Here is a 26,650-nt window from a genome sequence, read left to right as displayed (position 1 = left end):
GCTAAGTATTTGTATTTGACATAACTAAATTCAGTACTTCAATTCAGTTTGACATTTCGGTATAGTACAAAAAAGTTCTCATCCTTTTCTTTTTTCAAATTATAACCTTTCTGTTATCACACATATTTCTCTATGTATCTCTATTTTTCTACTGCCTAAATTGCCACATTTTATTAGATTTCTTAGGTAGGAAATGATGGCATTTTGTATATCTTTTACTTCAGTTCCTTACCTCTTGTTCAGAATAAAAAAGGAAAAGTCTGGAAAGATGATTATTTTACACCAAAAAAACCCAATTTAACCCATTCCAACGTTCAAAGGGTAATGCAAAATCCTAACAGTACCTATTAGTAAATAGTTATATATTTCATATGAACAACAGCTATACTAACATCTTTAAAATTCTTCTATGAAATGCTTTCACCACATCAGTGTGTTGTATAAAAATCCACCCCACTCAAAGCTAATTTACACAAACTGCATATTATACACAAAAATTGTGATGAGCGAGTTTCCTCTTAAAGAATACACACTACCTGTGCTAGCAGTGAATTTTTATTATCTACACTGAAAACTAAAATAAAAATATCATCTCCCCATCATGGCTAATAAATGTGTTGACTCTGCACCAGAAACTACCTTTCTAAAATGCGGCCAGATGTTGCGGTCCCTCCATTACCAGTCCTCCATGTGCCAGGCAGGGAGTGCCAGCTGTGGGCATGTCGGGTGCAGCACTTTGGGGAGCTGATGGGGCTCTGCTGTGAAGGAAGAGCTTAGGGCTATGCAGAACACACGGGCAGTGAACGCACCACTGCTGTAGGGCTGATAGGTAAAAACCATGCAGCCGCTTTCAAAGGTGATTTGTGCTTGTGAGGGAATAATCTAATCTCCAGGCGTTGTAAAGGGTAGCTGAATAAAGCTAGTTGTCCTGGTTTTGGCTGGGATAGAGATACGCTAAGGGTGGATACTGTCCTAGGTACTTGCCTATACTATCCCACATACCCTGCCACTCATAACTATCCAGCCTTGGGGCAGATCTCTGGATGATATTCTTAAATTGCTTATTAACCTTCTTCAAAACCAAAACAATATTCCCAAGAAATACCAATAGATGCATCTTAACTACCCAAGGATGTTCAAGATACTGAAAAGTTATTGTAATGAAGGAGGAAACATCATAGAAGAAGGTAGTGAAGGTGCCATTCTGTATTTCCTCCACAAAAAACCTCTCAGAGGAAGAGGTATAATTACTAATTCTCTCCATGAGGTGGTACCCGAAGTACAGTAATGGCTTCAGTACAAAACCCAAATACCAGATAATGCTCAAGGTCAGTGTTTTACTAACAAATCTCCCAGGCAAAACATCACTAATCACTGCAGAGCACAGCAAACTGCAAAAACCAACACCAATCTTCAACATGTACAGCAAAAAAGGAGCATGGTGCAGATCAGATGAACTAATATCGTGTCTGGCAACTGTTAACAGATTCCATAATACACTCTGGTTAATCTGTTGTTATCTCAGACCCTCCATGCCCCATGTTGGGTGCCAGAAAGGACTGTCATGGCTTAACCCCAGCCAGCAACTAAGCACCACACAGCCACTTGCTCGCACCCCCTGCCCTGGTGGGATGGGGGAGAGAATCGGAAGGGTAAGAGTGAAGAAAACTCCTGGGCTGAGATAAGAGCAGTTTAATAATTGAAATAAAATAAAGCAAATAGTAGTAGTAATAATATCAATTTAATAACAACAGTAATAATAATATACAAAGCAAGTGATGCACAATGCAATTCCTCACCACCTGCCGACTGACACCCAGACAGTTCCCAAGCAGCAATCGCTGCTCCCCAGCCAACTCCGTGCAGTTTATATACTGAGCATGACATCATATGGCATGGAATAGCCCTTTGGTCAGTTTGGATCAACTGTCCTGGCTGTGCCCCCTCCCAGTTTCTTGTGCACCTGGCAGAGCATGGGAAGCTGAAAAGTCCTTGACTAGCATAAGCAGTACTTAGCAACAACTAAAACATCAGTGTGTTAGCAACATTATTCTCATACTAAATCTGAAACACAGCAATGCCAGCTCCTGGGAAGAAAATTAACTCTATCCCAGCTGAAACCAGGACACTAGTTTAAGTTGGCTTTTACAGATATCTAGCTCTAAGATTGAGGGAGAAACTTTTGGTATTCCCTTATGACTTGTTATAGTTTTTGTTCCTTAATAAAAACTGTAAATAACAATAAAACCATTGCTTGTTAGAAAACAAACAGTGCTTCTGTGGATTCAGTAAAGTTAAACCTCTCAAACTGTTCTGCACAGTTAAACTGCTGATTCAACAGAAAAATCATTTTGTTGCAAGAAGCTGTATCTATTTGCGACGTGAATTTTCACAGATCCAAGATGCAGAAAACAGCATAGAAAAACAGTTCCTGCTAATGAATGACTTGCAGGAGGCAACGAGGTCCTAGCATTGTTTGTCCTCCCATGAGCTAAAAGTGGTTTCAGCAAACTAACTGTAATGCTTTACGAGGAGCTCCCTGGATATTGTCAGGAGATCCTACCTTTGTTCACCCATCACATATTGCTGCCTTATTGCTGTGTCGATTGTAGGCACCAAGCCAGGATGATGAATGTTCACTGATAAAGGAAGATGTAAACTCAAAACTGACACCATGCCATATCTTTAAAATGTGACTTTCTCAGATTTGAGGGTTTTTTGGAATGGTATGTATTTTAAATAGCATATCATGATGTAGTCTGTCTCAGTGTCTGTAAAATAACTAAGATGTTTTCTTTTTTTTAATCCCTTTTTTTCTACTCTCCAAACTTTCAGTTAAACAGGTAAAACACATCTAGTTCTGTTTTATCTAGACCCCTCCTCAAGATGACATAATTGAACTATCTGGAGTTTGACTGAGTAAGACTGGTCAGCTGAACTGGACTTAAATGAGTAGAAGGTTCTCAAAGGCTTTTTGGCGGTAGGAAAGACAGACATCAGAAATTACTTTTATGTAGTGTCATGTCAAATTAAAAATTGCATGTATGACATATCCATGTTCACTTCTCTGATAAAACCAAAGCGGAGCAAGAAGTCCACTCACATGATAACTGCTGTGAATTCACAGGCTGCAACAATCTGTTGGGTATTTCTGGGATGGGAGTAAGAAAAGCTATAAAATATGGCCTGGTGTTGAGATAATTTCAGATTCCTGATGCATTGCTTTCTGTAAGGGTTAAAAATCTAGGGCTGACTTTGATTTGTCCATAGAATTTTGATCTGGGTTTGTATTGGAGAGTCCAGGTGTAGCTGACTAGACCTACTGTGCATGTTATTAAGACCTAAACTGTTACCTGTTTCACTTGCTCATCGCTGCAATCGTCTCTGTTTGCATCTAAATTCACAAAACAAACCTGTCATAAGAGACAAAAAGAAACAGTAGATTATAAAGTCATATTAGAATGGCAGCAACCCTTTTAAAGTCAATATATGTTCCTTTTCTAGCCTTGTAGCTGAATATGTGAAGCCTTTTCCTAGTACAAGAAAGGTTGAAAAGTTAGCAAAGAGAATACCAGAGTAGATATAAAGAAAGGAAAAAAAAAAGAACAAAAGTAAGAGTTGTGACTTTATCTGCTCTGACAATTAGCTTGTCTGATGAATGAGCAAATGTTGCCAGTAAACTGTAATACAGAGGATATTAGACAAGATAGAGGAAATGTTAAAAATGCATTTGATTGTATATCAGAGAAACTCTTCATGTCTGGCTTTTGCAATGATTTCTTCTTTTCAGGCACCTGTTGCTACATGTTTCCTAAGTGCAAGTATTGATATATATACAAATTGTGAGTTGCTTTTAGAGTTTTCTCCTCATCACATAAATATTGTAGCATTTTTCCTAGCTTTCCAAATTTCCTAAGTAGAAGTTTAAGACTTTACGGAAATAATTTTTTTAACCTTGGTTCATGAGCCAATATGCAAGCAGAAGTTTTCAGCAGTGCTAACCAGGCACTACAATAGGTGGCAGAACAGCTTACTATCTAGTAAGTTTATATGTGATTCACTGGAAAGTACTACTTGTAATGACAAGGTCTTTTGCTCCTTCCTTGATCATTATGAGTTTCAGCAACCATTTAATGGTAGTGAGGTTGACTTAAACAGAAACTTCGGATCTAAAGACCGTTTCATTTCTGAAAACTTTTATTTTTTTTACATGACTGGAAGGCCATTTTCTAACTTTCAGAAATAAGAAAATCTTTCCTCCAGCTTTATTTCCGAGTTAGAAGCAGGGATTCCAAAGCTAGGCTGACTGTCCTACTTCTGAGCACTGTGGATATCTCTTTAGAGGTTTGTGAGAGTTTGGTGTTGTCTTGATTTAAACCAAAACCTGGCACAGATTCAGGGCTGAGCTGAAGCCAACAGCTGATTCCAAATAAATTGCAGATCCAGAATTTACCTTCTAAGAGCTGAGTGATTTCTTTTCTTTTTCTTTTCCAGCAAACAGTAAATGCTTCTTTCCCTAATTCTATGTAAATTTCCCCTAGAAAAATAAAATACTGTAAATTATCCCCTTCACCAATATTCTTGTGTTAGGCATTCGAGCTCCTGTTGTGTGCCTGCTTTTATACCAAGACAACACTGATTTCAGTTTATATATGCACATACCACATGTACAGATTATGACCATCTGCAGTAACAGCCAGCACAGCAGATGGAAAGATCCAGCCAGACCTCCCATTGTGAACCAAAAAAACCCCACTGAAAAAGAAAGCTTTTTGCCCTTTTAAATAGTTTAATGGCATCTTTATATGAACTTAAAAACACATTTTCCAACATTTTTACAATTTCAGGAAAAATATTTCTCTGCCTGGCAATGTCGACAATCAGGATATGCCACTGTCATCTATGGCTGGCTAACTTTTAAGAAATAGTTATAAAAATTTCTAAGCTATAAAGCATTAAAAATACCCTCTAGCAATATAATGTGGTAGTTATGTAATGTCCTAAACATGTTACAGTTAATTGTACAGACAAAAACTTGTCTTACTTTCCACATGTAGGCTTTTTACATATTAGTACTAGGTAGTTATTACAAAGCATTAGAAAATTACGCTCTTGATTTGCACTTGAGGACTTGCCCAATGCCTGCAGTGACACATGGTTATGAGTCTGGAGGCACACGGAGATGTGTTTGCTTAGGTGACCATTAACTTGGCAACCAGGGTAGAAGTGCTGGAAGTTATGGGTCCAGTTTCTAGTCCTCTCAAGCATGTTAACTACTGTACTGAAGGTAGGGCTGTTACTTAGGAGCTTTGTTTCCAAGCCCCCATGCCAGAGTGGTAAGGTCTAGTTTTGTACTGGATTCAGTGTGAAAGCTGAGTGGGAGCAGTCATGTCTGCGCATACGTTCCAGCCAAACTCTTGACTCTCTGGTAAACCTTGTTTTGTCATTTGCTACCAGCATGTTGGTACAATGGTACATGTCTTTGCTGTGTTATACACTGGCACTCCTACCAGTGACACCAACTACCAGCCTAAAGGTATGCCCTTTCCAAGCAGCCAAAAAAAATCATCAGCTCTGTTTCATATGGTATGGATGGCATATAACTCACTAATGTCTCAGTAGAAGAAATAACAGTATAAACACAAATATCTACTATTTAGTCATATTCTCTTTCTTTGATCTATTTTTTTTTTAAATTTTCAAATTCCATTGACGTTGATTTATTACACTGCCAATGCAGTCTCTTAGCATTTTCCTGTTCTGTGGATTTTGCAGTTTTAATTATAGGCAATTTTCACACAAAAATAGTTTTGCACTGGTGAAAGACACTGAAGAACTCATTTACTTTTTCCGTTTTGCTGCTTGCTTCGAGATTAGCCCTGCTTTGGGCAGGGGGTGGGACTAGAAGGCTACTGTAATCATAAATTAACTCTACAGCTCCATCCTGGCAGGCTCTGCACTACTGCTGCTTTCTAGGAAGTTCACTGTGAGGATGTTTTTCTTGGAGATACTTCACTAGAGGTGCTCAAAGAGAAAAAATCCATCTGAAAAATCTCTCACTGTCTTCTGCTTATGTAATACAAAATTTAAGCTCTCACTAGCTTGCACTGCTTGATGAACTTCTAGTAATTATCAGAGACACCTCCATCAAAGCAAGGCAAAACAACACTACAGAATAATTAGTAATCTGTAGGAGGGAAATACTGCATAGGTTACTGAAGAAAGAGCCAAGGTCAGGTCAGCATTTGTTAACCTCAATTTAATTCTAACTTTTTTCCTTTGGATCAGATGCAGGTTAATGTATTTTAGCTTAGTTTAACTAGAACCTAACCTTATCCTAATCATAGTATCTTTAAATGTCAGTCCTTTCCTGTACACTTCTCCTTTGCACCTCGCATCCTTGTCTTCCCACAAACATCTTTTCACTTCCAAAATGTGTCTGCTCTCCACTCATATTGAGCTACTGTCTGGAAACCATGCAGAAACATCAAGATATTGCCTTTTGTTCTGGCTTAGGAAATACTTATTTTGGGGGGAGAAAACAACAAAAATTAAATGGTGTTACATAATACAAAAAGGGAAAAAAAACACCACCCAAATTCTGGCTTTACATAGTGAGATAGTCACCCACAACTTCCCTGTTAGATGCTAATATCTACTTTTGGTTCAGTAGTGTTTCCAGTGTAGAAATCCTGTTTGCTCAAGTGAGAACAATACTCTTCTTCTGGTGAGTATGTACCACTGCACTCAAATCTAGAGTCTTAATATTGGCAGAAAGCAGTATGCTACATATCCAGAAAGCATTTAATACACAATCACGTTGTAAATAGCAACCCTTTTACTATGCAGATTTTTGTACATGAATAACATGAATTGGGGTCTGATCCCCTAAGCCTCCTCTTCATACAACTCTCCAAGCATTTCTACTAGGACAGTACCAGGCAGATTATCATCGCTAACTTGCTGAGCTTTGATCTTGAAGAAGCATTTACTTTCTAGGATCATATAAAAAGCAAACAGAGAAACTTATTTTTTTTCTTTTTTTCTTCCCTATTTTGCATGACAATTTCTGTGACTGGTAAGAAGTGTATGGAGTAAATTCTCTAGGTCAACAATTTCAAGTCCTGAAATCTACTTCTGAGTCGGTGTAGAAACTATGCAGGCACCTCAGTGTCCACTGTCTGCAAATTAAGACTATTACTTCTTACAAGAACTACACATTAAGAAATAATTTGTTTATAAAGCACTTAAGGTTGCAATGTACTATACACAAAATATATTTTACTCATTGACAGATGGCCTCAGGGAATCACTAAAAGCATAACACTGGTATCCCTTCAAAAGAGTAAAGCAGTTTCATTTTTTTTTCAGAGTATTGATTCTGGCAAACAGCTGAATGACAAGCAAAGAAATATATTATTGTCTATATTTTTGTTACTGCTTTCATTTTGGCTTGTATTAACCAAGGTTGGTATTATTGGCATTTTAATATTCCCTAGATAAAAAAAACACAGTGATGGTAAGAAACACTGTCTCAGAGGTATAACACTAACAGTAATTTAAAAAAAAAAGTGTATTTTTCCTAAGTGTCTATTCTAGGGTGAAGTCTATTTCAGTTCTGTACTATCTTCCCCAGATAAGAGATTGCCAATCTACTTTTTTCTGTTTGTTTTAGGAAGTGCTAATGCTTCTTTCTATTGTCTGTATCAATGCCTGACAGTAAGGAAAGGCTTATTCTTTGTCCTCTGAAATAGGTTATAGCTTTTGGTGAGATTAAAACAAGCCCCAGCTTGTGGGTTTTTTACTAAACTACTGGGGTTTTTAGTGAAGAAGAAAATCTGCTTGTTTCACGTTCCTCTTCTATGTCAAAATACTAACTTTGCAGAGATGTTTGAAGGCTGGGCTCATCCTGCCACAACAGTAGTAGCTTCTTGCACGGTGCTGTAATGGCTAGGAGCTGCTAGCAGCTTTTGAGAAGTCAAACAGCTTTGCTTGGTTTCTTTTCTCCCATGAAGCATAAGTTCTTCCAGCTTCTTCTTAGGGAAGAGGTTGAACTGAAAATCCACTATACTACTCCCTTTCACTGGGATAATAGCTGTCCCTTGCACCTAACAGATTTAGTTACTCTGGTAAGTGAAGTGAGAGTCATAGTCTTGTGTTCTGTGCTGTAAAGGACTGCGATCAACACTTGTTTAAAGTGCTGCAAGAGGGGTTTACTTTTTCCCCCCATAAAATCCAAATACATATACATTATATACCATCCTCCCAAATAAATTTCAACACCTATTTTAAAAGAAAGGAAATCAAAATGAAGAGACAAGACTTGAAAATTAGAACTATATGCAGATGGCTTGTGCAACCTTAATTCTACCTTGTATGCCCACATATATACAATGCAGGATCTCTGCCTGATTCAATGAACAGGAAGACTGCAAAAAGGTGCAGAATTACAAAGAAGCAGAGAACTGTGTATCTGCCATTTTCTAACATTTGAGTTTATGACTTTGTAACCTAAAGGACACTCTTAAACATGGTTTCTTTGCTTCTAGTGTATGTCAGTTGGTGGATTACAAACACGCAGCTAAAGACAGTATCAAAATGCCAAAATGGTGGCAGGACAACATTCAGGTGGCACAAACCACTTCATCCTTGTCACTCTACCACTGTATCCATACAGCTGATCCTCATCATCTTTGGCCCAGGTGGCACTAGCAGGCTGGGTTTGGTGCTGTATACCTCAGCATAGGCTAAACTTCTGTGTATGTATTTGGATTTGCAGGGGAATTGCGCAGAACTCACCGTGCTCTGTGCTGTCCTGGTTGGTATGTCAGTTCCCAGACAGCATTTACATACTGAGCTTATAGGGTCTTTACAACCCAGGTCTGTGCTGCTCTGCTTTCTCCATCCTCTCTCCTGTCTTCTGTCACAACACCAAGTCTACTTAGACATGCAAAGGTGCCAATTCAGACAGCCCAGGAGAAAGTTAGAGGAAATAACTGGTTTGGAACTGCACTGCAATCTGCTCATAGAACTCATGTTTAATTTCCTACAAACGGAAGTGAAAAAGATAATTAGTCCCAGGAGAGATCGCAAGAGAAAATAATTCTGAGCAGGCAGTTTCTGGGTGCAAAGGAAAAACATCATTTAAATGCCTAAGCCTGAGAACGTGCAGGATACAGCCGTGTGGCCTGGGAAGGCTGAGTGACTGCTGAACCCAAGACTGATAGTAGTTTAGTACATAAAACCAGCTGAAGTGCTGATGAGAATGTAGTCCTCAAGGGCAAAGAACTGAAGCAGTGACTGTATCTCCACAGCAGGAAAGGCAAGTTCAAACTGTGCTGTTCCTTGCACTTCAAGCCTTCCCTGATGACACTCGGTTATTTTGTTCACTTTAAATGTTAACTTCTGTTGCTGACAGGAGTCCAGTGGTGGGAGCAAGAAGGTAGCTGTATGTCAGGGCAGTCGGCTGTCCCCTCTCTATCCTGGTTTGGGTGATGCAGGTATGAAACTCTCACAATGGGACTTTTAAATTAGTATGTACCTGACTGTGCTTGTTTGCATCTTCACTTGCTCCTTGTGCCCAATGTGAGTTACATGTATCTTACATTAATGTAGTGATGTTCTGATTATTTAGCATTATCCTTTGAGAAATTAAAGCTTGGTGTTTATATTCACATTGTTTCCCCTCTGTATTTTGGGCAGGTATTGTTTGTTCTCAGGATGTGTATTGTTTCTTATACGCTATTATGCTACTGAACAATTTATCCCTTTTTTAAATGTAGAACTGCAAAGATACAGTTTGTGAAGAGGGTTGTGACATTTTACAGCAATTATGATTGCTATGACAGTTGTTTTTAAGGATTTAATGGGTGTCTGACCTCATTTATTTCTGCTCTCAGCAATAACTCTGTGATGGGATGGCAGTTTTGGAATTCTGAGCCCTATTCTCATCCTAATTTCATCTGTGCAAAAGCAGAAAAACAATACAGTTGCTCTAAACTTTTATTAGACCAAAGTCAGAATCTCCTGGCTTTAGAAAGATAGTTTAAATCACCATAATTTCCCCACAGCACAATAACCAAATATAGCTACTCAAAGGCATCACTCACTGGAATGGTGTCTATTTCATAGAACGTACAGCCGCATGTCATGCTCCCTTAGGAGCTGAAGTCAGCGAAAGCCCTAGGACAAAATATTGGTTTACTGCATGCATCTGAGACTAAGCAAACTGTAACCCACAGAAAATATCAAAGGAGTGGCAACGTGCCATATTTTGTCCAGAAATTTTCTGTGAGCTTTGTCTCTTTGAAAATGACCGGCAACTTCCACATATTTTTGACTTATATTAGGATGGCATAAAATGCCTTTTCCAGCAGATTCGAGCAATGCAGCCATCTGTTTTTTTCTGTCTGTATGACAAGATCATTTGTTTTGATGGTTATCAAAATGCTGATCTGCAGAGCTCCCAAAAAGAACCTTGCATTTATTTTCACTTGAATTATTTATGTTAATGTGAAGGCTAAATAAAAACTCTTGGACTTCTTGTGGGACATATATATATATATGTATGTGTGTATATATATACACACACCCCTTTTCTGTAAGGACCCCTACTTATTGACCTCTCCGTTCTTTAAACTTGCAGCTTCTTGAGTCTTGTAATCCGAATAGAGTTTCAAGTACCATTTATTATTTTTTTTCAGAAAGACAAACAAAATAACTGTAAAATGATGATTTCCAAATAAATGTTCCAAAATGTCACATGAGATTACCCTTTAGCTAATAATTAAACAAACTACCTCATAATTTTGGAGATCCTAGGAATTTTTTTTAGCATCTAGGTTTGGTAGGACTTGCATGAAAGGAGACTGCTTGTGTGAATTTTTTGGGAAGCTTGTGGCTTTGGTCATTTCACCACAATTATTTACTAAAAGAAAACTTTCATAACTGACACCTGGGGCCAGTATGTCTGCACCTCTCAGTACAATTTGTACAATATAATTCTGATTCATTTGCTGAAAACCCACTATCAGGTTTTCACTGTGACTCAGACTTTGGAGAGTAGAAGTCTCCCTACATTGCAGCTTCAGAAATTTGAGGTCTTGGGCAAATTCATTGCATTGGATGGGAATCTTGTTATAATGATTCCGTGACTGCCCCAATGATTGTGCACATGCGGGGTGTAAAACTTACTTCACAGAAATGACTCAGCATCGTTCAAGGCCAAAAGCAATATCCAGCCTAATATTTCTACCCTTTGCTTGTCTCTCATTACCATTAAAAAGTGTATGTTTCTCCATCACCCTTTAAATTTACAGACTGGGGTCAAAAGTAGTTCTTCTACAGAATTAATAGAAAGTATCACTACTTGTGCAAGACTACAAAGTTAATGTACATTTCTGTAAAAAATTATGTGCCTGCATTAGTCATCTTAAATTACTTTTTTGCTAGGCCTTATGCTTATTTATTTTCTTTCTTTCTGTACCCATTTAAATGTCAAGTAGAATCTCAGAGAACTAGACAATATAACTGTGACAGTTAACAAAGCTGAGAAATCTGATTTCGAGGCCAGTCAGAATAAAATAATGATAAATATAAACCAATAAACCATAATTGATACCATCATTTGGCTCTATTGAAGTTAATCTTGTCTTTTTCCATTTCCTCTATTTGAAGAATGTTGGTATGGAAAAATTATGGTTCCATCAGACCATTGCAAGGGATGTTATTTTCAAGGAGGATTTGCTCCTGAGCAAAATAATAAGTATGAACCCAAGACCAGTTTGTGGACTGCACAGAAGCCAGTCCTGCTCCTTCCACTTTTCCTGCATCTTTTGATCTCCTGCTCAGCAGTGCAGGCTGATGCCTGCTACCCAAATATCAGCAGAGTCTGGAACTATATATCAGTGACCAGGCTACTCCAGAAAGACAAAGATAAAACTTTACAAAACAGCACTTCCAAATTTTAGACACTTTTAGGGAAAAGATTTCATAGAAATTGTTGAAAGTTTTAGTTGTCAAAATGCCATGAAGTTTTAACTGTTGTGGTTAACTACAGGACAGACTCTGCTAAATAACTGCACCAAAGAATATAAAATATTTAATGGTTTGGAAAAATGAGCTATTTAACAATGAAACCGAGGTGAAAGACTGATTCCCTGCAGCCCTAAATTCTGATTGTCATGGCAGTCTCTGCCCAGGCCAGTCTTGCTAAGCCAAGAAATGTAACTGCCTGTAGTCTACAAAGACAAACAGATGCATTCTTTCATCTTATAAGCAACTGAAGCAGAGAATTATTATGATGTTGGATATATATGGAGAAGAGAACATTGACAATGCATTACTAAATGAATGTTCAGATTTCTGGGACAGTTGAGTATTTGCCTACTATTTTTTTAACACACCTAGATAGTCTCATTTGGTACAGTGTTCCTCTAAACGAATATAAAAATCAATTATTTTTCCCCAAAAACACTTGTATGTCATGTAGAAGCAAAAAAAGGAGATTAAAAAGTTCTAAGTACTTAAATCCATTCTGCTTATCTGTGCATGTCAAACAGTTCTATGGTGCTCTACAGGCATTTTCAGTACTTGAGAAAGATGAGGAAGTAAATGCTGCTAAGCCTAATTTAAAAATGCAAATGATTTTGCTAAACAAAGATGCCAAGTGAAAATATTCCATAGCAGTGACTGTAAGAGAATGATTGGACTCAAGTTCCACATGCTCCAGGTCTCTGGGGTATATGAATGAGCAGGTATTACCGAAGCGTAAGTGTATCTATCAGCTGGATAGAAAGAGTAAATTGTGCGTTATACAACTAGATATAAGCTGTTAGATCAGAAGCTAAAGCAGCAATATCTGGAAAAGTGTATTTGTGGGTTTTTTTGAACTGAGTTAGCTAGTTCTTTCTTACTTGCCTCTACTACTCAATAATGCTTGTCACTTCATTATGATACTCTGTTTTTTTCCCCTCTTCTGTGGTATAATGTTAGTGTGCATAATAGTTTAGACCATGTTTCTCATTTTCATATTGTCTTTCACACAGTGGGGCAGGTCTGCTACATATTGCTGTCCCCTGGGCTTAGGTGCCTTTGTTCTGGACTACAGTGGGAGAAGGAATGGGTAGGTGGCACTTTGCAGGGCAGCAGACAAAATCAGCAGCTCCATGGTTGTCACACCTCCTGAAACATGTCTCCTGATAAATCTCTACTCAAAGCCTTCTGTGGAAAGGATTTCAGGAGTGGATCCAGTGGATCAAAAACTATTGTCTTGAGATTAAAAACAGGCCCCTTTGCTCCACTGGTTAGTGAGATCCTCTGTAGTAAACCCACACCATTTTGTAATGCTTTTGAGAAAATGAGGTGGGAACTAAGGAAGGAAACATGCAGGTCTGACGATGGGTTTTGACTGAGCTCAGTTCTGTGATAAATATGCATCAATATACACATCAAGAACAAAAATCAGGTTTGTAAAATCTCACTGATCAGGATAATGCCCTAAACTCTTCCTTCTCCCCACCAAGCCCCTCCTGGCCCCAGTGCTTCTACTTGCTTCCTGGGTCATAAGATTAATTTTTTAAACCAAGACCATAATGTTTTCTCCCCTCTGAAGAGGAATGCTTCATCCTTCCCTCAACAGTATTTGCATTCAGCACACAAAAGATCTGGCTACAGCTGACCAATGTTACAAGCAACAGAAATTACAGCTTTATAATACGTATGGTTTGATGACAGTGTTCTTAGCTCCATGCACTTCATTGTCAATGTCTAACAGAGTCACCCTGTAGAAATCTCTAGATTAAGTTACAGTACAAATAAAAATAATCCACTTACTCTGTGACTGAACCAGTTTGTTCTTTAGAGACTTTTTCCACTCTTAGTGGAACAAACAAACTCTTAGCAACTAGCTAGTGTTTTCCACTGCAATTCAGAAGATAACATACCCTGTTCTAAACATTTGAGTTCACAACACATGGCATAGCCTCTAAATTCAGCAATTCATAGTCTCTAAATACAGCCTTAAATCTACTAACCTACATTAGTTCAGTTACACAAAGGCCAATGAAGATAAGACATTACTAGGAAAACAGTAACATGAAAGCAGAAAACCAGAAATGTCAGTGCCAGGCTTGTCAGAGTTGAGGATTAGCCCAGAACAGCAGTGATGCCTTCTGCTTTGTCTGTCCCCTCTTAACAGTGTGCTTCAAACAAAAGGCTAATTGCCCAACTTCACCAGCTCAGTCTTTCACTGTGGGCTTTGTTCCTGCTGTGGCTCATCAATCTCTCTTTTCATCATTTCTGACTAAAGTTCTGTAATAAAGATAACATATGGTTGCCAACAGCTTCAGTCATTTTAAACTAAACCTTTAGGGACTGACCTCTGTTTCTGCTGAAGGAGACTTCCATAGCATCTGTCTGCTCACGCGTGCTTTACAAATTCCAGGGCAGCTCTGCCCCAGCTGTTAGCCAGGTTATAAATAGGTAGAGCTCTGAAGCAGGAAGATTACTTGAAAAAGAAGAAATATAATATGTTCTTGTGCTTATGAAGTGGTCTGGAAAACAGCTGATTTTCTGATTGGCTATGTGAGTGCTGGGATTACACAAGCCTGCTTACCTATGTATTAACATTTCAAGGTTAACTTTTCAGCATCTTGAGGTGTAAGCTCTGACTGCCACTTTCCCTTCAGTAGAGTGTTTATGAAGGTGTGGCTTTGTCTTGTTTCTCTGTTGTATAAGCAAGGTTTGAGTTCATACTCAGCTGGTGCACTTACAGTCTCCCAGTTTCAGCTATATTCATGAAATCTGTAGGAACTTTTACCTCTGGGACCTCTGGCCTACTGTCAAATTAGATAGATACCATCCAGCAAGTTCAAAAGTGACTACATATTGTCACAAGGAGACGTTGACCATGTATACTCATAAGCTATGTCTTGATTGGAAATGAAGATCTAATCTGTAGCATACAGAATGGTAGCTTTGTGTGGCATGTGAAGCACATCAGATACCAGATCCTGCAAACTGCAGAGGAGTCACAAGAAGAGCACTGGTGGGGCATTAGCACCAGTTCCTCCTCCTCCCACTGTCAGCACTGGTGGCAACACAGTCTGTCTCCTTATCAAAGCTACCCACCCTCCAGCCTTCTTTGTTCTTCTCACCTGCCTCCCACAAACCATCAGGGCTCAAAATTTGGCTTGAAAATAGCTGAAGCCCAATGCTCAACTTCTGCTGCTGGAGTCTGTTGCTGTGGGAGGTTGTCTGACATGGCTCTGTCAAGACACCGGACTCCTCTGTCTTTCTGTTTAAGCCTCTCAGAGGCATTGGGGGAAGCTCTGTTGCCAAATGTGTCCCCGAAAGGAGTGGGCCTGCAGGTCCGTCTGCTTTTGCGTAAGTAGGGGTTTACTTTGGTGCTGTCCTCTCTTTCTTGCTGCCTATTTTTAGAGGACTGCTTTGTGTTAGTATCCATAAAAAAAGTGTATTCTATGATACCACCATCTCGGATCCCACAAATTTTTTGTAAATGAAGTCATGAATCACCATGCCTACCATGCTTGCAGCATGTGTTGTTCAGTCACATTAAAAAGATTCTTCAAGTCAGTTAATTTGACATCTTAAATATATGCTCTCAAAACCCTAAATGCCACTGCATAATTAGAAAGAAAGCCTTAACTGAACTTTGAAATTTCCTTTTCCCCTGACAACTTTATTTGCTCTCCCCTCAACTTGCATTTGCTCTTTCATTGCTCTCAGTTGAGCCTGAAATTATTCCTGTTGGTAAACAGGCAACCAGAAACCATAATTATGCTTCTTTACTGAGGCTGTAATCCTAGGTATTCTCTTGATTCTTAAAAAAAATATTTAATCAAACTAATTTAAATCTAATTCAACTAGTTTGTCATACTATTTTTATGCACGTAAATTCACAGCTTCTTTGGGACAATGTTTTGCCTAATTACATGTAGTTTTTGACAGATTTAGGTCTTGCCCCAGTTGAAGTCTGATCTATTGATTTCCAGAATCCAGTATGAAATAGTAAAGATAAATAATTTCCTCTCACAGAGTTCTTTAAGCACCTTTCAGGGAAAATAAAAAAAGGGGACAAGGGAGAAGTGCGGATCTGGAAGGACTTGTCTTACCCAAATACACTGTTTAAGAAGCAAGCTAGGAAATTCTTTAAACTGTTCATAATACATAAAGTGATTTTAACCAGGAAACTACATTTTGGTGGATTTGATACTGATTCTTCCCAAATGGTCAGAAAAACTATTTAGAAAAATATTAGTCTACCCACCTTTGCATACCATCAGTGAAAAAGGGCATGGAATATCTCAGTTAAAGATCTTCTGCTGGAATCTGGAGGAGGTGGCCACCACATCAGAATTATCAAAACCACCCCTAATCCCTGGGTGTCAGGCAGAAGTACCTGTCCTTGTGTGCACTCACCCATTCCCACAAGCTCTGTACTGCCAGAGCCAGTCCACACACCTGCTGAAATCATGGATGTTTTTCTACTAAGTTAAACAGCAGCGGACAGAAATAAAGCTTTTTCTGTCCATGAGTCGGATTATTAGTTTTACTATTACCATTTTTAAGCTCTGCAGCTTAAAAAAGTGAGTTGTTCATTCCACATACTTATTTGTGTATGTGACTGGAGAAAAAATATCTAAATAACACTTTTGAGAGGTTTAGAACAAATGCCTTAAATAAAGTAAGAATCTCCTAGCTTTCAATTTCTCATATGAAATGATGAAGCTGGAAGTTAAAAAGATTTTCTGGTGTGAACTTTCTTCTTCCCCTAGACAAGCTTCTATCAGGACAACATCTGCTTTCCTCATGGCCTTCTTAAACCTGTAGGACCAGAGCAGTGCTGCAAACAGAACTGGGAGACTTCCTGACATGCTTTCTGTGGCATCATCCCAAAGTTGGGTTCATATTACAGAAAGGGGTCTGAAAGCTCCTACAATGATTAAAGTCAGGGCTTTTGTAGCTCCTAGTTTCTTTGCAGAAGAGCAAAGAGATAAGAAATCCTGGCATCCAGTTGAGGATTGGATTAGATCTTTTTGTAAAAGGAGCTAGAAACCTCAGCCTGAGCTAGTTTCCTGCAATACTCTTAGGAGTGGTGTTTTAGGTAATTTCAGTAACGCTATGTGGTGTGGTTCCTGATTGTTCTCTAACTTATGCTGATACTTTGAGAAGGTAAATATCTCTATAAAAAAGAAACCCCTATCCTTGCTTTTTGCTTACCCCTGGTAACTTTTTCTTAGTGTAGCTAGGGGGGGAAAAAGAAAAGCCATATGCTAACACTATGATGGTAAAATGGATGTTGTATGGACAGCTGTAGTGGATCTTTTAGTACAAAGGACACAGGAACACACACTTTGTCTATACAAGGTCCCAAGTTCCGGAGAAGAAAACACCTACGGCAAAACACTTGACTGCAATTACATGCAACTTCCAACTTAGCGGAAGTTAGATTTCATGGTCTGAATGCCAAGAGCACAAAGCTACGCAGAAAAACTTCCAACCCTAGTACGTTCTTCAAGTCCTCGCTTACACTGTTGTTGGGCATGTGTATTTGTCTGTGTAATAAACAACTGCTCATTTTCCTTAACAGAAACTCTACCGCTGCAGCCAGCATCAGACTGAACTGGAACAGATGCAATTAGACAAGCTGCCGGGGGGCAGACAGTCTTTGCACTCACTCAGGCCCACTCACAAATTTCTCAGCTATTTAAAGATATAACTGTGCAGTCACACGCACCCTAATGAAGAGAAAATGAGGATTATCTGAAGTAGGAGTGTGCGCATGTGGCTTTCTTGTGCATACAGTTTCGTAATGCCTAATGTGTGATCTTCATTCAGCTTCCTTCTGGTTTTATACTGTGCTTCCTTAAAATGCCTTCCTGCAGAGCAGTGAGGCTTGCAACACCTACGTTATAAAGCATGTAAAGGAAAAGACACTTTCCTATGGTTTCTGGGAGGGAGAGATTCCAACTGTTCACAAACTGCTAGCTGAAATTTGCTGAGTGTCAGGTAATATTCTGTAGAATGTTCTCCCACCTTTTCTTTTTTTTGTCATTACTATTAGTTAGCTTCCTATTGCTCCACCTCTGAGTAGCTTTGGGAAACAGGCAGGATTTTGTTTCCTGCTTTGCTATTGAATTGGTGTGATGTCACGGGATGGAAGAACATAATCGAGTAATTCCCAAGTGTTTCCGTTCCCTCAGCATACAGATAAATACCTACTGAAGAATGATGTGTTATAAGGATTGACATCTCCTTTTTGTAGAGATCCGAGATATTTCATAAGAAATAAGGAAACTGAAAATTACCAGTTGTTGCTTTTATGTTGCAGTTATTTGCTTTTAGATTACAATTTCCTTTCCCCCACTGACTAAGTTTTGGTTGACTTATTTTCCCTGCCGTTGGCTCTCATCACTTCTTTTCGGACTCATTAACAGTTATAACTAATACGCATAGCTCAACTTTTTGGTAGATAGGAGACTGGGAATGGTATAAAAGATGTAGCTCTCTCGTCCACATACAGTAGAATTTGATCCTTTATATTTAAATGGTTAAAGAGGATCTTGAGTTGGAATATGTCTTATATGAGGTGTTTGGAATAGCCTGATAGTGACTCAGAGTAAAAAAGCATCTTCTGGAAGACAGAGCTAATTATCCATTAACATTTGGATGCAATGCTTGTCTCACATTAATTTTCATGCTTGCCAAAATGATTCTGGCAGAGGAACCAGCTGTGAAATGTAGAAATGAAAATATTATTTTGGAAGTACTGGATATACCACGTAGCTGCTTGCAAAAGCATGTATATGAATGGAAGTGTGAGGCAGCAGTATTACACAGGTAGGAGAATTTAGAAGTGATAACCCCAGAGTATGAAGAAGCTCAGGTACACCTTCTGCACTGTAATCTAAATAACTCAAAAGGCTTCATGAAAAGTATCCCTCAGCTATACGGTAGTACCTTCCTTAACTCACCAAAGTGAGATCAGGCTGCTGCAAACCACCAAAAAATCCATCCTTGTCAAAGCAGGATGATGGCACTCTACTGACAGTTTCTGTGCCCAGAACTTCAACAGGATGCAGGGCAGGTTGGGGAAACATCAACTTGAAACATCAACTTCCTTCTGTTGTACAGCCCTTCACATGATTAAGGAGTGACAATTTCTCTCTCTAGCTGTGAGTGGAGAAAATCTTTTTCCCCTTCTTGCCCCATATTTTCATTAGGACAGCCACAAAAATCACATTACTCGTTCCAGACTCTATGTAAAAATCTCTCTCATGAGCTGCACAACTGCTATCTAACATGCATATGAGGTTTCCAGCCACTCTCCTTGCAAGCCCTAATGGAGCGTTTCCAAAAGCAGACAACCCAGTATATACTATCTTCCGTGAGTCACTCAAGTTCACCTAAATAAGGTCCTGATATGACTTTCCTGTCTCTCTCCAGCCCAGCCACAATTCTTTTTTAGGTACACATTGTATGTTGTCAGAAGAATGTGTTATACTGCTCTCCTTCCCCCATTTATAGCAGTAAAGTATCTGAAATTTAGTCCCAATTACTCTTCAGAAGGTGCATATCTCAAGTGACTCGGTGAATTTATGGGTCTTGATATTTTAGAGACTATCCCTATTTTAACGGCTGGACTGCATTAATGAATCATCCCTAGTCATCTCTTCATAATCCATTGCTTCAAAACCAGCTGTGAATATTTTCTTCCCATTAAGGCTTATTCTTTTGGGTTTGATGTAATTAATTGTCACTTATGACTTAAAGAAACTATGCCAATAAATATTTATGCCACATGCACCATCTGCTTTCTCCGGTGCCCTGTATACTTAATGCTTAACAAATTTCTATAAGCCTCACACTACAACTCATGTTAGAGGGAGCCTGTGGTTATAACAGCAGCAAGCAGTTAAGACGTCCACTCTGGAGGTAGCACAAGAATCCCATTTCTTGATAAAGCAGACCATGGAAACACTGAGAATATGCCAGTATGAAATGCTGAAGGGGATACAGCTGCAATACCACATTTGATCCTCCTCGGTGTTTATTTATAGCTTTGTCAGAGTAAGGCTAAGCATCCGGTTCTCTTAAATACAGATAGGAAAACACTGCTTTATGAGAGTATCAGAGAGGGATAGGAAAGACGATGGCAGATCTAGACAGAAGATTAAAAGAGTGTCCAAGTCTGAAGTTAGAAGGAAAGAGAAGAAAATCTATTGCCAATCTTCCCCGCTCCAAAATTCATGAGGCAGCTTTTGGCTGCTGTAAAAAATACATGTGTGGTACTGAAAAAGTGGAAATACAGCTCTTTAAAGGCGTATTTAGTTTCTGCCTTAGCATTAGCTCATATGTGAAGATATATTTGTCAGAGCCAAGTATGTACAAGAGCAAAAAGAGAAACATATCTTATGGATTATACAAGTAATCCTTTCAGTGGTCTTTTAAACTAGTGCTCTGTCTGCCTGTGCTGGGCTCCATAAGGCAGAGACTAATTGGTGAAGAGGAGGGTTTCTTATTCCTTTGTGCAAGCAAAAGAGGGGGTCTCTGGAAGGTACAATTCCTTAGCACAGCAGGATGAACACCCACTCATGCCTGAGAAAGGACTAAGACTCAATGCCACAATTTAGCCTGCAGCTGTTGATTCCTGCTCCTTGTCAGGATATAATTAAGGTATCGTCAGGCTGAATAGGAAGATGGGACTTAAAACTAAAAATACCTTTAGTAATTATGGCTTAGATCTGGAAAGCAACGGATGGATTTTGATTTCTGAAAGAGACAATGCTGTTCGAGAAGATGGTTGAGTAATTACTGAGTGAAAGGTAAAATAAACACTCTTGTAATCCCGTCTATATGACATACTGCTGAGGGTGTGCATGCAACCTCATGAGGGATGGCAAACATCTTAGTATGTAGGTCTGTCTATTTTATGCAGACAAATAGGGCTTTGCTATGTTTACTAGGAAATGTAAATCTTATTCAAACACAATAAAACAAAACAGTTGTTTCAGTTATGTTATCGTCACTATTCAGGAACACACATATGGTTTTGATTTTAAAAAAACCCAACAAACAAACAAACAAACTCCTCTGGGATTCAAGGTTGCACTTCCATACTTGGCTGTATAAAAAGCCTTGTTGACTACTACCAAACCTGTGAAGAAACATCCTCCTTTCTGAACTCCTGTAAGACTAGATCTCCACCCTTCAGTAAGGGCATGCTTTCATTCTTTGGAGACTATGGAGAACGTACTGCATACAGAGGCCCTGATTAAGACACACAAAATGTCCCAGTGCTTAGATTTCAACACCCTGACCCAGTGTCTGCACTATTGTTAGCAAGTTACCTGGAAGTAATTCTGGTATCAAAGACTGATGTAAAATAGAAATCTGTGTATTTGTACCTAAACATCTGAAGATATATAGTGTCACATCTTTAAAAAGACTTGGGTGAAGAAATGAATGAAAACCGCTCATAATCTACTTTAATTCAACTGAAAGCTACTTTCCTTTTTCCCTCAAAATACACCTTGCCAAGGATTTTCGCGTTCTGCATATGCTATCATTCACTTTCAATTAATTTGTGGGAGCTGTTTCCTGGAAGTTTTTGTTCCATCATTTGAGTGAGCACTGGCATTTGCCTGATAATACAGTGAGATGATTCAAGGAAGAACTGGCCACAAAAACTAATTTCTTAATTTTCAGTTATTTTTCTCTCTGAACTGACTTACTGCATGTTTGTACAAATGCTGGGGCAATAAAAAGGATGAAGTAGGAGCTGGAGGTGAGACCACAGAAGTAGGAGGTAGACATGAGACCACAGAAGCCCTGATGTGACGAGCTCAAATAAGTGCGTAATAGCAGCCTTAACCTCCTCCTGAATCTGTTTAAAAGCTTGATGGCTAAACTGCAATGAAATTGACAGTGCTTAGGTGCCTGCTTAGCACAGCGAAGCTAAGCAGTAGCAAGATAAGCAGCCAGTTCTGAAAATCCAGCTGCTATGATGGCAAAATGACATTCTTCATTATCTCAGTAAACAGAGAGATCACGGAGAACGTGATCCATAATTACATCACCTCTTTGCTTTCTTAACAATCCGTTTTATGTCTCACCAAGGCAACAGCCTTGCCACCCTTCACTAATACAAGCATTGCTTCCTTTCCTGGAGATGTCTGTCTCCTAGACTGGGTATGTTCTCCTGTACTGAACTAACCAGCTAACAACCCCAAGCTGCAATTCTTCCTCCTCCTGTGCTGTGGATGGATCAGAGTTCTTCCATGTGGCATAAGCCCACCCAGTTGCTGGTTACTGTCCCCACCATCCCTACTTCCCTAGTCATGTTGTCCTCCGCTCTCCTTTGTGCTACCACCAGCACTCATCAGATGACTTGGAGAAAAAGTGCAAATGGCACGGGTTCAGACAAAAGCAGCCAAAAATTTAATGAGAGAGTACTTTAACAAGACTGAATTTGACCAAAGTTTGGGCTGCTGTCCTTCCCCTCTCCCTCAACTCTGGCCATGTGTTCCTTCTGGTCCCTTGGGCTGGATCTAACCAATATACAACTGCATGTGTCTATGCATATAGTCTACATTATATGCATACTTGAGTATTCTGGTGTGAGCATTTATGTTGTTACAGAGTAGGAGTACTTGCAAGTGGAAAAGTTGCTGGACTATTTCAAGAATGTTTCAGATCTTTAAAACCTTTATTGAAACTGTTCCTTCACCCATCTGCCTGCAAAATCAGATTTTTTTTCAGCTATAAGGAGACATAAAATGATTTTTAAATGAGCTTTAGAGCCCTTGACACATCCTGATTCTTTAAAAAGTGGTATCTTGTTATGCTAAAGTAAGAAATGAGCACTGTTCTTTATTGCTTTTTTTAAATTGAAAACCAGAGATTTTCCACCTTCCATATCTATCACTGCCATTTAATGGTGTAAAGTTTGTGTTTCTACTTCTCCAGAATACTTGACAAAAAGTTTGCAGCATCTCTGCCAAAGTCTGGAAATCCCATTACCCCTCACACAGAGGCACAATGCTTGGGAAAGGAAGGGTGTATTTTCCCAGATCAGTGGTTCTCAAGTGTAATTCCTTGTTAGGCTGTGTGGAGCAGGAAGGCCTGCTTCCCAACCTCCATGTTGGGACCAGATGGTCATGTGAAAAAGGAGAGGGCATGACGTCGCATTTTGTGGGGAGATTATTGGAGTCTGGGTCCATTTTGAGAGAAAATCTTTTTTCAGTACAAATATAATTTCTAATGGCTTTTCTATCTGTTGCTGGTCTAGAGTGTGAAAGTCCAGAGAATTTCTGGAAAATTCACTGCTGTGGTTTATGCATCTTGAGGTAAATGAATGCCAAATGTCTTGCAAGACTATAATACCTTTTTGCTTTGTTTTGTATCCTACTTTTTTCTAAATAACTCTCTTCATTAAGAATTCCTAAAAGGCAATTAAGATACATCTTCAGCAGCATGGCAATACCACCTTAATCATGCTGACGCTTACTGCACGGGTATTGAAAAGAAAAATGTCAAATCTTAGGAACTGCTAAGAAGAATCATGAATTACTTTTCTGTGTGCAAGATTAAGACTTTGCACTTTAGGAGAGTCCAATGCTAGAAGAAACTATAAATCCTCTAATTAAGGAAAAATTTATATTTCTTAACTTGTACTAACATAAGCCAACCACAAATGGTCAGTACTGGTAATTAAATAACCTAGATCTTTGGAGGGGAAGTAGGGACACAGTATCTATCATTTTTTTTCTTTTCAAGTAAGGTTTGCTTCAAAGCATGTCCAAAGCAGGGAACATTTGATGTAGGTCCAGAGAAAGATAGTTGGCAATAATGGAGTGGACAAAGGTGCAGATATTTATGTAAAACTACATTTATTGTATGAGGTCTCTCCATGGGTTAATAAGAATGTCACATTACAGATATTTTAATTACATTTATAAGTCACTATGTGCAGCTTATGAATGATTACATCTCATGAATCCATGTATTTTATTCTATTAGGTAGATTTTGATTAAGTTCTCATTCAGTGGAAACAAACAAAACAAGACCTCCATAATTAAACTACCTTTAAAATCTGTACTATTTAATTATGATATTAGCATGAAACTTGTTTCCAAATGAAAACGGAACACTTTAACTAAAGGTATTACCAGCTATCTTTGGGAAAGCAACGATTAATGATATAGTACATTTGAGATTTCTTTTTTCCTTTTGCAAACCTAATGACAACTTTCAGAGGCAGTTTGATTAAAACATCTCTAGCACCATTGGCAACATCAATTTATAAAATCTTCCACGTGAAAGAGAAGATAGAACATATTTTCTGCTAAGGGCAGTCTGGTTTGCTTGCTAATTGAGAAGCTGGGAAAACTATTCCATGTTCATATCCTTCTTCCTCCCTCATTCCTGCAGCTTCTGCTCATTTACTCATTGGAAAGGACTCAGAATGAAATGCTTTGCAGGTTCCGAGTATGATACTGAACTGATGCTTAACCCTTGCACAGAGGTTAAGTATTCCCTGTTCCCTGGTTTGCTCATGTACTGTGCATAGCCAAATGAACCACCCATGTATCTAAGGTGAGGAGAGCAATTCTGAAAAAATTACACTCTGATCCACATATCAAGTTTGATGATTAATGTCAAAGTTTTCTAGTTTACTGCTTGTATTTACATTGGGTGTGCAACTTTTTAGGCACCCAAATTAAAACTCTGTACTGTACTAACACTCGGAACAAATTAACCAGGAATATGAACAAAACTTCAGTTCTGCTTATAACAGTTTATGAGTAACTATTTAACAGTACCTCAAAAGCACAACTTCGAGGGACAGATCAAGAACTAAGCTTCCAGGCCACCAAATACCTTTTCTCTTGATGTGAATAGTGATGTTCCAAAATAATATTTAACTTCTTAGCTTCTAAATTAATGCTCTCTATATATGATGTTTTAATTTCACTCAATATATCATTGTACATTCCACTTCAATCTCATTAATACAAAATTCTTTCATTATCATCTCTTTTCTTCTATAGTGATAACTGTAAATTGCAGAATCAACTAGGTACCAAAATTTTTCTTTGAAAATTGAGAAACTTTTTTTGTATGTAGAGTTGGCACTATGTTCAGAAAGCTATACAGGGAAAGCTGACTGTCCTATATGCACACTATGCAAGGAGTAGGCAATAGGAGAAGATGACTTGGCAGACCTTGTTTCGTAACATATCCTAATATTCCTCCCATGTAAGAAAGGGGTCAGTCAGGATCTCGTAGTTTAAGATAGCATTAGGAACTGTGGGGCAGTTCTGTATCCTGGAAGCCTACCCTCTGCCTACAAGCAAAACTACACCATCACACAACAAGCTGTTTTCTTAGGAAAGAGCTTTGTCTTGTTTGTCTTTTCTTTGACAAAGCGGGGATTAAAAGAAAATTATCACCTTGCATGACTTTGCCAGGGAAAATTGTGGGCATTCAGCATACATGAGATTTGGGTCTGTGAATTGCTGAAACCGCTTATCTCAGAATCTCCTTTTGGGCTTGTAACGAAAAGTCATTTCAGTACTTCTGCCTGTTCTTTCACATCTGCAGAATGGTAAGAGCAATGCTTATTTTCCCTACAAAGAGACTGACCAGGGCTAGATAAAACCTGATCTGTGCTTTCAAGAGGAAAAGCATGTATCAAGCAGCTATACTGGGTATTTTTAAATCAAATCTGAGTATAGTCTCATTTTAACAAGCTATCTTTTCTCGGTACCTCCATCCTATCAGAGATAGATATAATTTCCTATAAGATTCAGAGAAACATGAAGAATAAAGTCAAAGCTCAACATATCAAAAAACAAGTCATATTTCATTTTTTATTATTATTTGGAGTAATCATTTCCTCTGAGAAAATAAGCCTTTTTCTAGGATATGAAATACTGAATAGTAAAACCAAGTGACTGTGTTCAATGTTTTCTGCATTAAAAGCAATCCTTTCGTACATCAAACAACAAGGATACCACTGATTACCTGCCTGAAGACCCCGTTCTGGTTAAGAATGTATTCAGGATACTGTTCAAGTGACAGCATTTCAGCTGCAATAGAACAATGTTTGTGCTTCCTAATACTGTGATCCATTTTCTTGGGAGAATATATGCAGAATGCTTGAAGAACAGGAAACTGCCGTCTATCTAGCTTTGGGAGTCTAAGGAGTAATGTTTAGTGGTACTAATTTCCTAATATCCCCTTCCTTGTTTCGTCTAGCATCATCCAATATAGACACAGGGGTCTGTTTAGTTTCTCACCTTATACCTTGTATGGTTGCTTACTAGCACAGTCTGATTAGGTTGTGTATTTTGGTCACTCTGTCTTGTGGAAACTGATAGTCCAGTGGACAACATGACAGTGAATTGAGCCCTATAACCTTTGACCATATTCCTAATTTTTAACTGCTGTAATTACACTGTTGTATCACTCCTGCTGTTCTCAAGCATGCTGCATCACCCCCAGGCAAGACACAAAGCCTCCAGTTATTGCCACTATGGGATGGAGATTCAGTTTCTTGACAGCAGGTGTCTGGGTTCATTAGCTAGAGCTGAAATGTCTGTATCCTTGAGGGAATCCCAGCAG

The 26,650-nt window shown here is 38.7% G+C and overlaps 1 protein-coding gene across 1 annotated transcript in view; it reads right to left on the bottom strand.

Annotated features, from left to right (window-relative positions):
• The window catches only part of SPHKAP (SPHK1 interactor, AKAP domain containing), a 53,274-nt gene that overhangs the window by 19,161 nt on the left and 7,463 nt on the right, over positions 1 to 26,650 (bottom strand). The window contains exon 3 of the mRNA XM_009484314.2: positions 3,354 to 3,413. Coding sequence (XP_009482589.1) covers positions 3,354 to 3,413 — 60 coding nt within the window. The remainder of the gene's footprint in view (positions 1 to 3,353; positions 3,414 to 26,650) is intronic.

Source organism: Pelecanus crispus, chromosome 9 (assembly GCF_030463565.1).
Source record: "Pelecanus crispus isolate bPelCri1 chromosome 9, bPelCri1.pri, whole genome shotgun sequence".
In the NCBI taxonomy this organism is placed as follows: domain Eukaryota; kingdom Metazoa; phylum Chordata; class Aves; order Pelecaniformes; family Pelecanidae; genus Pelecanus; species Pelecanus crispus.
Note: the sequence above shows the minus strand (reverse complement) of the source record. Positions and strands in the feature narration are given on the sequence as shown.